The 11,056-nt window shown below is 36.7% G+C and overlaps 3 protein-coding genes across 3 annotated transcripts; all 3 read left to right on the forward strand.

Annotated features, from left to right (window-relative positions):
* The first annotated feature begins 401 nt into the window (after positions 1-401).
* On the forward strand, positions 402-1,500 carry LOC125206223. Its single transcript, XM_048105509.1, has 3 exons — positions 402-600; positions 683-743; positions 1,092-1,500. The coding sequence occupies exons 1-3, from the start codon at positions 402-404 to the stop codon at positions 1,498-1,500; spliced, it is 669 nt and encodes a 222-aa protein (XP_047961466.1).
* A 3,257-nt stretch (positions 1,501-4,757) lies between these two features.
* LOC125205429 (thioredoxin-like protein YLS8) lies at positions 4,758-6,931 on the forward strand. Its single transcript, XM_048104352.1, has 2 exons — positions 4,758-4,969; positions 6,336-6,931. The coding sequence occupies exons 1-2, from the start codon at positions 4,850-4,852 to the stop codon at positions 6,642-6,644; spliced, it is 429 nt and encodes a 142-aa protein (XP_047960309.1). The 5' UTR covers positions 4,758-4,849; the 3' UTR covers positions 6,645-6,931.
* Positions 6,932-7,707: 776 nt separating this feature from the next.
* LOC125205428 (putative pectate lyase 21) lies at positions 7,708-9,372 on the forward strand. The gene is made up of 5 exons (XM_048104351.1): positions 7,708-7,987; positions 8,072-8,423; positions 8,497-8,707; positions 8,805-8,873; positions 8,946-9,372. Exons 1-5 carry the CDS (start codon positions 7,858-7,860, stop codon positions 9,171-9,173), a joined length of 990 nt encoding a protein of 329 aa, XP_047960308.1. The 5' UTR covers positions 7,708-7,857; the 3' UTR covers positions 9,174-9,372.
* Positions 9,373-11,056: the final 1,684 nt, after the last annotated feature.

Raw genomic sequence — 11,056 nt, forward strand, 5'->3', positions numbered from 1 at the left:
ACGATAGAAGGCGTTTTTCTTTCTTTTTTTAAAAAAAAATTTCAATTTTTTTTATCTATTTCACTTCCATTTCACACACAATATATTCTCTCCCATCTCTCACTTTCCAATATTTCTCTCTCTAAACTTTCTCACTAAAAAAATGAATCCCGACAACGACTGGAGTACATCGGAGGGCATTAGTCCTGACTCGGGCCTTATTCGATTGCGTTCACGAGGTTGCGGCGAAATGCTTGGCAGAAAATAGAGCGCGAGAGCGAGGCGGCGAAGCAGATCCCGAGGCCTATTCGACGCCGGACATTTGTCCACCGCGAGCACGACGTAGCTCACCAGCGTTTATTCGCAGACTATTTTGCCGACTAACCACAGTGGGGCCCGACCGTTTTTCACCGTCGTGCAGAATGCGGCGAGACGTTTTTCTCAGCATTGTCCGAACTTTGGAGGCTCGTGATGAATACTTCCAGTATCGGAAAAATGGCATCGACAGACCCGGACTTACGCCGTTGCAGAAGTGCACGGTTGCGCTCCAGCAGTTGGCCTACGGCACCACAGCGGATATGTTCGACGAGTACTTTCACGTCGGGAGACAACTGACCGCAAGTGCTTGAAGAATTTTTGTAGGGGAGTTGTGGAGGCTTTTAGCAACACATATTTGCGAAAGCCGACTGCTGTGGATTGTCAGGCCCTGATGAAGATGCACGAGACGGCGCACGACTTTCCTGGAATGCTAGGGAGCATCGATTGTATGCATTGGGAGTGGAAGAATTGTCCGACGGCGTGGAGAGGCCAATTTACTAGTGGATACAAGAGCAGCCACCTGACGATAATCCTCGAAGCCGTCGCTGACCATCGTCTCTGGATCTGGCATGCTTACTTCGGTGTAGCGGGGTCGAACAACGACATCAACGCCCTCAACTCATCCAACCTCTTCACGAGCAATGCAATAGCCGCAGCCCGGCCATCGAGTTCACTGTCAACGGACGCCAATATCATATGGGGTACTACTTGGCCGATGACATATACCCAAGGTGGCCTGTTTGGTGAAGACGATCAGCTGCTCAATCAAATGTTAAATGTTTGAAGTCAATTAGTTTGGGTAAGGATGTGGAGCGGGCATATACCCAAGGTGGCTTGTTTTACGCGCAAAAGCATGAGGCTGCGTGTAAGGATGTGGAGCGGGCATTTGGGGTGCTCCAATCGCGGTGGGCAATTGTGAAGGGTCCGACGCGCTTCTGGTACAAGGACGTCATAGCTGATGTCATGTATGCGTGCATCATCTTGCATAACGTAATAGTCGAACACGAAGGTGGAAGAGTCACCGATTGGGGCGATGATGAAGATGGATCTAGCTCCAGCAGGGCGACCCCGGCCCACGTTCGAGGATTACCGATGGGCTTCAATGAGGTTCTATCTAGACAAGCCTCAATGCGCAACCAACAAGATCATGCTCAGCTCATGAATGACATGATTGAAGAAGTTTGGAAGCATAATGACCATTGAGAATTTGTAGTTTTTTTTATTTCGTACTGTAATGTTTGAAACTTTCAATGAAATGATGTTTTTTTCCCAATTTTTGTAGTGTTTTAAATATTCAAATAAATAAAATGCTTAGAGCGAACTATAGGGCGGACTTTAGGGCGCCCCACTGCAGGTGAAAGAGTAAGAGGATAAAATGCTGATGTGGTGGAGCATAGAACGTCCTATAAGGTGTACTATAGGGCGCTCAATCGTGGATGCTCTAAATTCCACTATGACGAATACTAACCAAGAATTGATATAGTTACAGCAAGCATTTACAACCCAAACGATATACCATAATATAAACAATCAATCATTTAGAATGCCCACTGAGCTACTCTAGAGTATCAGTATGCCTACTCATCTCCTCAACCCTTCATTGACTCATCGTCTCCCCATGTCTGTAACACCTAATTTTCAGATACATCGCCGAGAAAACTATGCATCTTTTCAAATTTAATGTGAATACAAGTAAAGATCCAGTCATCAATAGTAACAAACAAAAAGCATAGACTTTATGCGAGAAAACCGTCAATATAGGTTCAATGAGATGCGCCTAGAAGCCATCCTACACTGCACATGTAAAATGCTTCTAGCCCAATTTGATTGATTAAATCCAGAAATTCAAAAGTGATGTGCCATCTACAACAATTTAATTTCAAGTTAGAATGGAGGAATGACGCTAGAGAGACAAATATTCTTTGAGCCTTGAGGTGATAACCATCTAATAAATGGAGAACAATAAAGGTCTATTCGAAACATGTAATTGGAATTGAAATGGATTATAATTCTATGGAATTAAATTATTACTCTAATTCAATTCCAAATCGTTTGTTCGTGAAACGAAGGAATTGAGTTATAATTCAAAGTGTGTGCATGTGCGCATTTTGGTGTGTGTGTGTGTGTGTCACGTGTGCATGCGTGAGTGTGTTTGTATGTAGTGTGTGTGTGTGCATGCCTTGTATGTGTGTGAAGGTGTCTGTGTTAGTGTGTGTGTATAATACTCTCTCTGTCCGCTAGGAGTCCCATTTTTTCATTTTGGTCCGTCTGTGAATCCGAGACCCGGTTCATAATTATCATAAATGGTAAAAAAGCCTCACATTCCACCAACTCATTCGACTCACATGTCATTCACAACTAATATATACAAGTGAGATCATATTCCACTTACTTTATTTCACTCATTTTTTCTTAATATTTGTCGGAAAGAAATGAAACTCCTATTTGCGGACAGAGAGAGTATGTATTTGTGTGTAATATGTGAGATGTCCAATCTTAAAACTATTTGGAATTCTTATATATTATCTACTTCCTAGTTTTGATATGGAATTCAAATAGTGAAATTGAGAGGAATTGGAATTTGTATTTCGATTTCAAATCCAAAGATTTTGTGATACAGAATATTGGATTTGAAACTAATTAAAGGGCCTAATTCCATGATACCGAACCGAACCGTGTTTCAAATATTAGGCATATATATGTTACCTTTCCTGTAAGATATTGTAACAAAAAGCGAAAATGTAAAACCCTTGGATAACCTATAAGTGGAGATGGTTGTTTCTGCCATTTACCCAGAGATCACCTCCTTTTGAAAGGAAAAAAGTTATTATATTTTTTTCTTTTTCAATGCAGAGGAGCAAAAGTTATTCAGGGAATCTTCTCATCACTTGGAAATGCAGCACCTTTTTTATTTGACAACAAGTACTTGATGGTATTATGCTGCTACTCAGAAAAGGTTTTCATATTTCTGTGTTCCATCTCCATCTCTCAGACTCGCAGAATTATTAACATTTTCTGCTTTTAAAATTTTTTAATTAATTAATTAATCTGCAGCAGTCTAGAAAGCTAAACAGACAAAATAGTCCAGCGCATTAATTAATGAGTTAGTGTTATATATATCATCATTCCAACCATTAGATTATAAGTGAAATAAAAGGGACATGCATCCAAAAAAACTACAGTACACTTAGTTTAGTGGATAATTTCCATTTTGAGGGAAAATACAAAGAACCTATCCATCTCCGGTTTATGCAAAATTCTCTTAATCTATCCTCGCAGTGACGCCTACACAGTATCAGTATCACAAACAGACAAACCAAGCAAAACTCTAAATTTGCAAATTCACACACATCTAAATGCATGCATAATTCACAGTCACACAAGACGGAGGAAAAGTTCGACATTCATAGCTCCAACCAACAAATATTGGGTTTTCATATTAAAAAAAAAAAAAGAAAGTAAAAACTGCAGGACCATATTCCATTTTTGTTGTGGCGTTTTTGGATTGATGCCTTTTCTTTTCTGGCTTGTGTTGAAACTAACATCATGGTCCATATATGAAAACGATTACTCATTTTGTAATCCAGCGAAAACAGAAACGCACCCGTTGAGACTAATTAGGTGGCATTCGGTTGCCATGACTAAGTATCATGAGACTATCCATTCAGGATTAAGTTGTGGGATTATTTTAGTTGGAGGGGAGGCTATGACTAATTATCATGAGACTATCCATCTAGGATTAAGTTGTACGGCTTAATCTTATGAACCAAACATGATACATCTTTAATCATGAGATTTAATCTTGGCAACCGAACACCCCCTACTTTATTAATTAATCGTGCATGTGCCATACTAGATTAAACTAGATTTAACTGATTAGTGTTTATTTGGAAAAAATAAAACAGTCAAGTTTGATCCTATATCCTGCTTATAGAGAAGCTTAAATAGGGCATTGTTTAACCGTTGTTGTATGATGATCTAATCAACTTTAAAACAATTTTATCAAAATAGTTATATCACTCTGAGCTGGGCTTTCGCCATTATGGATTGTGTTAGTGTACTGATTAATTTACAGTAATAACTAATAACCTTCAATTCTATGTATTAAAATTATCAATATTAAACATACAACATGTAAATTTAAATATTAACACAAAGAAATAAATTTATCAATATAAAAAGATTGATAAATTTATATCTTTATATTAATATTTTTAACTTACAAAATTAATATTAATTATTACCGTAACTTAGTTAGTATTTGATCTCACGACTCACTATTATTATAACTTAATGGGCGGAGGTGATATATCCTTAGCTAATTATATTTTCGCAGAAGATCTCCCTTAACTATAAACCCAACCTCTATTGAATAGTAATTCAAGCCCAATAGCCCGAAGCCCAATAGCCTAATATAAAAGATTTGCATTTTTTAAAATATTACTACTAAAATTAGACATACAGACACTATCCCCAATTGCAATTGCAATTGCAAAGCTTCAGCTCAGCCTACAATCTAACATTCTAACCGACTTGGGTAGAAAATCGAGAGATGTCGTATTTGCTGCCTCACCTTCACTCCGGCTGGGCCGTCGATCAGGCTATCCTGGCGGAGGAGGAGCGCCTCGTCCTCATCCGCTTCGGCCACGATTGGGACGAGACCTGCATGCAGGTAATCCCTTGCCCCCAAATTTACTGATTTTGCGACTCTTTTTTTTGTTTTATTAGGGATTTTTCTTGTTAATTGGAGCCGTTGGCAGGCTTAATTTGTGATCACTGTGTGTTTCAGCATGTTTCTAGGGTTTTAACTGCAAATTTGTGTCACCTAGGGTTCGTTCAGGTTGATTGCTTTGGTCGAATTGTAGGATTCCTATTTTCAGTTGACGAGTTTTGACATTGTTTGCACGTCTTAATTTTCTCTAAACATGAGTAATTTGTAATTCAATAGATATTTTGCGGTACCAAACATCGGATTTGGAATTGAAGGCTCCAATTCCAATTCCAATTCAATAGCCCCAATTCCGTGGTACCGAACAGAGCCTAAGAGTTTGTTATTGGTTACACAAATTGATTTGCTGTAAATATGGGGTGGTGGATTTGATTATTAAGTATTAACACACCCTCAATAATCAATACGGGTACCATGTGGAGTATATTTATAAATTACTAATTTATGAAGGTTTTGTAGCTATTGACCAGATGGATGGCCTATCGTTTAAATTTCCTAGTATGATCTGCGATTATCTGACCGACAACCATAGACCTTTATTCTACAAGTGAAGTTGGGTAGGTAATTTAAATTAGCACTTGGTCTGTTATCCACGGTATGTGTTTTTTTGAATTACTTGAATGTATTACATAGCCTTAATTTCCATAATATTCTGCGTATGAGGGTTATAGATACTATGGAATTGTGGATCACTTTTTAATCATTATCATTATGAATCATTAATCCTACTTGGGAGATTAGCTACATGATATATTTGCTCCAAGTTACTTGATCTTCTACATACTAACATACTATCACCAAAAGATCTAGAATGTCTTCTTAAACCTTCTTTATCCAAGTTCTCGACGGCCTACCATCCTTTTATGCTTGCCATTGCCCTAACATTTGGATATCGCCATTTTCTGGTCTTGTTTATGAGGTAGTATTCTCCCCTCTTACAAAATATATAACTGTAACTTATATGACCCACTTAGTCCTAGCATCTTATACGTAGTCCCATCGTCTCACACACAGACATATGCACAGAGACATGAGCTAATTGGCTTTAGTTGACTGCTGAATGAAGGTTTGGATTAGCTATTTCTGTGTTTAACAGCTTCTTATCCCTCATTCACAGTGTCCTGTATCTTTATAATTTGGCTCATCCTTTCTCTTAGGTCTTGCTGTGTAGGTATCAAGAATCTGTTATTGGATTCAATTTCTTGCTCCCATGATAACTTACCTTGTGATTTGTAAATTGTAAATCATTTTTTTCCGCTTGGTAGCAATGTGATAATGGCGGCTTGTTTATGTTGTCCCTAATCTTCAGATGGATGAGGTACTGGCTTCTGTTGCCGAAACACTAAAGAATTTTGCTGTCATATACCTGGTGGATATCACAGAGGTCCCGGATTTCAACACAATGTACGAGCTGTATGACCCCTCCACCATCATGTTCTTCTTCAGGAACAAGCACATTATGATTGATCTTGGCACTGGAAACAACAACAAGATCAACTGGGCCATGAAGGATAAGCAAGAGTTCATTGACATCGTTGAGACTGTCTACCGTGGCGCCAGGAAGGGGCGTGGTCTGGTCATCGCCCCTAAGGATTATTCCACCAAATATCGTTATTGAAAATATCATGCTATCCTCTGTTATGGTACGTTTGACTTGCAAATGAAGGTTTGCAGACTCACACCCTTCTAGTTGTTGTAAGAGTCCGTGTATTCTGCTGCGTTGCATTCGATGTGATTAGCCATGATAACATAACTATTGTTTCTGCTATTGGTGCTCCTTGTTCGCTGGTCGAACGTAATTTGGGATTTATCTAAGATTTGCTACATTAAAGTACTTGGGTTTCGTTTGTAACTTGTAAGTCCTATAATCACATACAAATCGTCTATATACATCTCAATTGGTAAGACGTGCAGTGCACTGAGCTTGAAACTGGTAGGTCCACTTGTTCACTTTTATGTCCTACATTTTCGTTTTTCATTTTTCATTTTTCATTTTTCATTTTTCAGTTTTTACCTACGGAGTTTTTTTTTTGTGTATTTTATTTCTTAGTATCCACCCAGGTAATGCACGGTCCAATATATCATCCGAGTTTTAATTACGAAGTACTCCTATTTATAAATTATAACTCCATCAATTAATAAATTGATAATATAAAATTGATATCATAACATCTATTTTAAACACTACATATAGCCCGTACATTAACTATGAGCTGTATAATAGTATGTTTTTCAAACAACCACTAAAATAGCTCGTACATTTACTATGAGCTGTATAATATCAAACAACTAAAAACGTAGTAGCATTTAAAATCCATCAATTAATAAATTAATAGTATAAAATTGATATCATAATTCATAACATCTATTTTAAAAACTAAAATAGGTAGGGGTCATACAACCCGTACATTACTACGAGCTGTAGTATGTTTTTCAAACAACTAAAGCCGTAGCATTAAATAATTTTAAAATTAAGACAACACATAATTGAATATTAAACTTATGCACCACTCTTGTAAATGACGGCAGTGGTCCAAAAACTAACAAAATATGCAATATCTGATAAAAAATATTATTAGAGATTTTATAATAAAAGCTTAATCACAACATATTTTTTCACCCAAACTTGTCTGCATATATTCACTTTTTCAAAAGGATGATGACCAAAATCCGAAAAAGGAAAATTGATTATGTAATAAAGAAAGTGTCGGTTTGAACTGAGTCATTAACATCCATACATTACAAAAATATCAAGTCGTTCATTTACGTTTAGTCTCAAATCCGCTTTAAATAGCATTAACACCTGATTGATTGATTTGGATGAGCAAAAGATGGGGTTTGAGTCGCCGTATGGAAGCGTGGACTCCAGCTTACGTGGTCTGGCGGGGCAAGCCGAGGGCTTTGGACGTTTTACAGTGGGGGGCCAAAACGGCGACGTTTACTCAGTGACGACTCTAGCTGGTAAACCAATTTGAATTGAAATTAGGTGAATTTAGTTGAAGCATTTTGAATTTTGAATTTTGAATTTTGAATTTGCATTTGCAGATGATGGGCCTGGTTCACTACGGTATGGATGTCGGAAAAAGGAAGCTCTGTGGATCGTATTCCAAGTGTCGGGCACAATTGAACTCCGATCTTATCTGAGCGTCTCCTCTTACAAGAGCATCGACGGGCGCGGTCAGGAAATCATGCTGACCGGCAAGGGTTTGAGGCTGAAGGAGTGTGAGCATGTCATAATCTGCAACCTGCAAATCCAAGGGGGCGTTGGAGACGACGCTGATGCGATTCAGATCAAGCCTAATTCCAAGCATATATGGATCGATCGTTGCAGCCTCAGTGATTTCCGCGACGGCCTCATCGATATTAGCCGTCAGAGCACAGACATTACTATCTCACGGTGGTTACCGTTAGTTATCTCTCAACTCTTGTTCAATCTGCTCTGTTTGTAATATCGGTTTTGGTTTTTGCAGGTGCCATTTTGCGAATCATAACAAGACAGTTTTGATTGGAGCTGATGCTTCGCATGTGGGGGATAGATGCATTAGGGTTACGATTCACCATTGTTTCTTTGATGGTACTCGGCAGAGACATCCCCGCGTCAGATTTGGGAAAGTGCATTTGTACAATAATTACACTAGAAACTGGGCAATTTATGCTGTTTGTGCCAGTGTCGAATCTCAGGTCTCCACTCTATTATCCAAATCCAAATCACACTAGTATTATTAATGTTTATGTGTATAATTATAATCGTCTCCTTATTTTACTACTACACTTGTAGATTTACTCAGAGTGCAACATATATGAAGCAGGGCAGAAGAAGATAGCCTTTAAGTACTACAAAGAAAAGGTATATTACTACATTACTCCCTCCTATTTACTATACTAGTACGGTAGTACCTATTCTTTTATGAAATTGCAGGCAGGTGATAAGGAGGAGGAATGCAGTGGGGGCATCAGGTCTCAAGGGGACTTGTTTGTTGGCGAAACAAAGGCGGGCTTGGAAGGCGGCGCTGGCGACTCATGTGTATTTGATCCTCGCGAATACTACGACAAATGGACTGTGGCACCGCCAACGGATGAACTCAAACACTATCTCCAACACTGCACCGGATTCCAACATATCTCCCTTCCTTCTCACTCATTATGATGCTCATCTTCTCGGCCTTTTACTATTAATAAATGTTGTTTTCTTTTGGGACGGCCTTATATAAAAGAATACGAACCTTGGTATGCTAGTGCCACACGAGACCTTTGCGTTGTTCATTGGTCAAAAATCAAATCTTGTAATTCAAACTTTGATTTCAACCTCCTTATTGTCTTAAGTAGCCAATGATTGGGTACCCAAATACCCGGCTCTTTATATATATTAATAATTAATTATAAATATATTACAAGTCATCACAAGTACGGATGTCAATCGGGTCAGTCCAGTGGATTTTGGGCTAAATCTACTTGGGTTACGGGTCAATCGGATCTGGGCTAATCGGATTGTAAAAGTTCAACTATAACTCTAAAGATTTGGGTCTCGGGCTAACCCACCGGGCTGATCGGATTATTGCCGATAAAATTAACATATGATAATCAATACATAATGATGAAAATTAGTTATATATATAGGATGTAAAATATTTAATTATAATAAATTTGAAATATATGCTTATACTCAAACATGGGAGCACTAGTGTTCTTTCACTCTTAGAATCACAACATTCTTCCAACCACACGTGGCACTTATAAGCATCAAAACAACGTTATTAAGCAACAAAATTAATGAATGACATTGACGGATTTCCACAAACTGCATAAAAAACTATTTATGTTGCATTAAATGCAGTTTATTTTGCATTTTAGTCTACCGTGCAAAATAAATTGCATTTAATGCAACATAAATCTTTTATGCAATGTACTAAAATCCATCAATGTCATCCACTAATTTTGTTGCTTAATAACGTTAATTTGTTGCTTATAAGTGTCACGTGGCAGCATATGGTTGGAAGGATGTTGTGATTCTAATTCGAGTTATTTTTTAAGTACACCCCTACTCAAACATGATCAAATATTTAATTTAATGCTTTATATAAATAAAATAAAATATAAACAAATTTCAAGAAATTTTAAAGCAAAATTTTAATATTTTTTTGGTTAATTTGAAGTTACTAATTTATTTATTTATTACTTATATTGAAAAACTTAACATATAAATATATAATTTCAATATAAAATTGAAGGTTATTTTTTTTAATTATTTATATTATAAAAATAATCAGTATTAATTAAGAATCAAACAAACAGAATAATAGAAATATTATCGGGTTTTCAGGTTAGACCTATTCAAGTTACGGGCCAATTGAGTTATGATTTTATCGGACTAAAAGAAATATCTAATCCTAATCCTCTGTATTTAACAGACTATTCGTACCTGCCCACGGGTCACGGGCTGCACTGTCATCCGTAATCACAAGTTTTACTTCATCTTTTCTGCTATTAACGTGATTTATGATTGAATTCCGGATAAGATTTTGTATTTCATTTTTAATTCCATCTTTAACTTATTTTTTACATATAATTTCTCTTTTTTTTTCTCATTTTAGCTGAAATTGATATTTGCACTTTTTATGGCTATACAGTTATTATTCTATTAACTACTCTATCACTTTACTGTAACTAGTGTCACGGGCCAAATGATATTCAGAAAAAAATATATATATATTTAAAACGAAATAAATTAAAGTAACTCATATATAGAAAAATGTAAAACATTATTGTAATTCAAGAATAGAAACTATCTAAATATTTGAGCTCTGATTATTAACATTTCAAAAACATACTTCTACTTCTACATCTATCAATCTATCAATCCACTATAACGAAAAAATGTGAGGAAAAAAATACAAACAGAATAGGATATACAAACAAAAGATTGAGAAATAATAAATACAAAAGTAAATAAATAAAATCATTTGAAAAATTAAATAGTTCATTATAAATTCAATCAACAAAATATAGAATTCAAACATTTTCTTAAGCTGG

The sequence above is a fragment of the Salvia hispanica genome, chromosome 2 (assembly GCF_023119035.1).
Source record: "Salvia hispanica cultivar TCC Black 2014 chromosome 2, UniMelb_Shisp_WGS_1.0, whole genome shotgun sequence".
In the NCBI taxonomy this organism is placed as follows: domain Eukaryota; kingdom Viridiplantae; phylum Streptophyta; class Magnoliopsida; order Lamiales; family Lamiaceae; genus Salvia; species Salvia hispanica.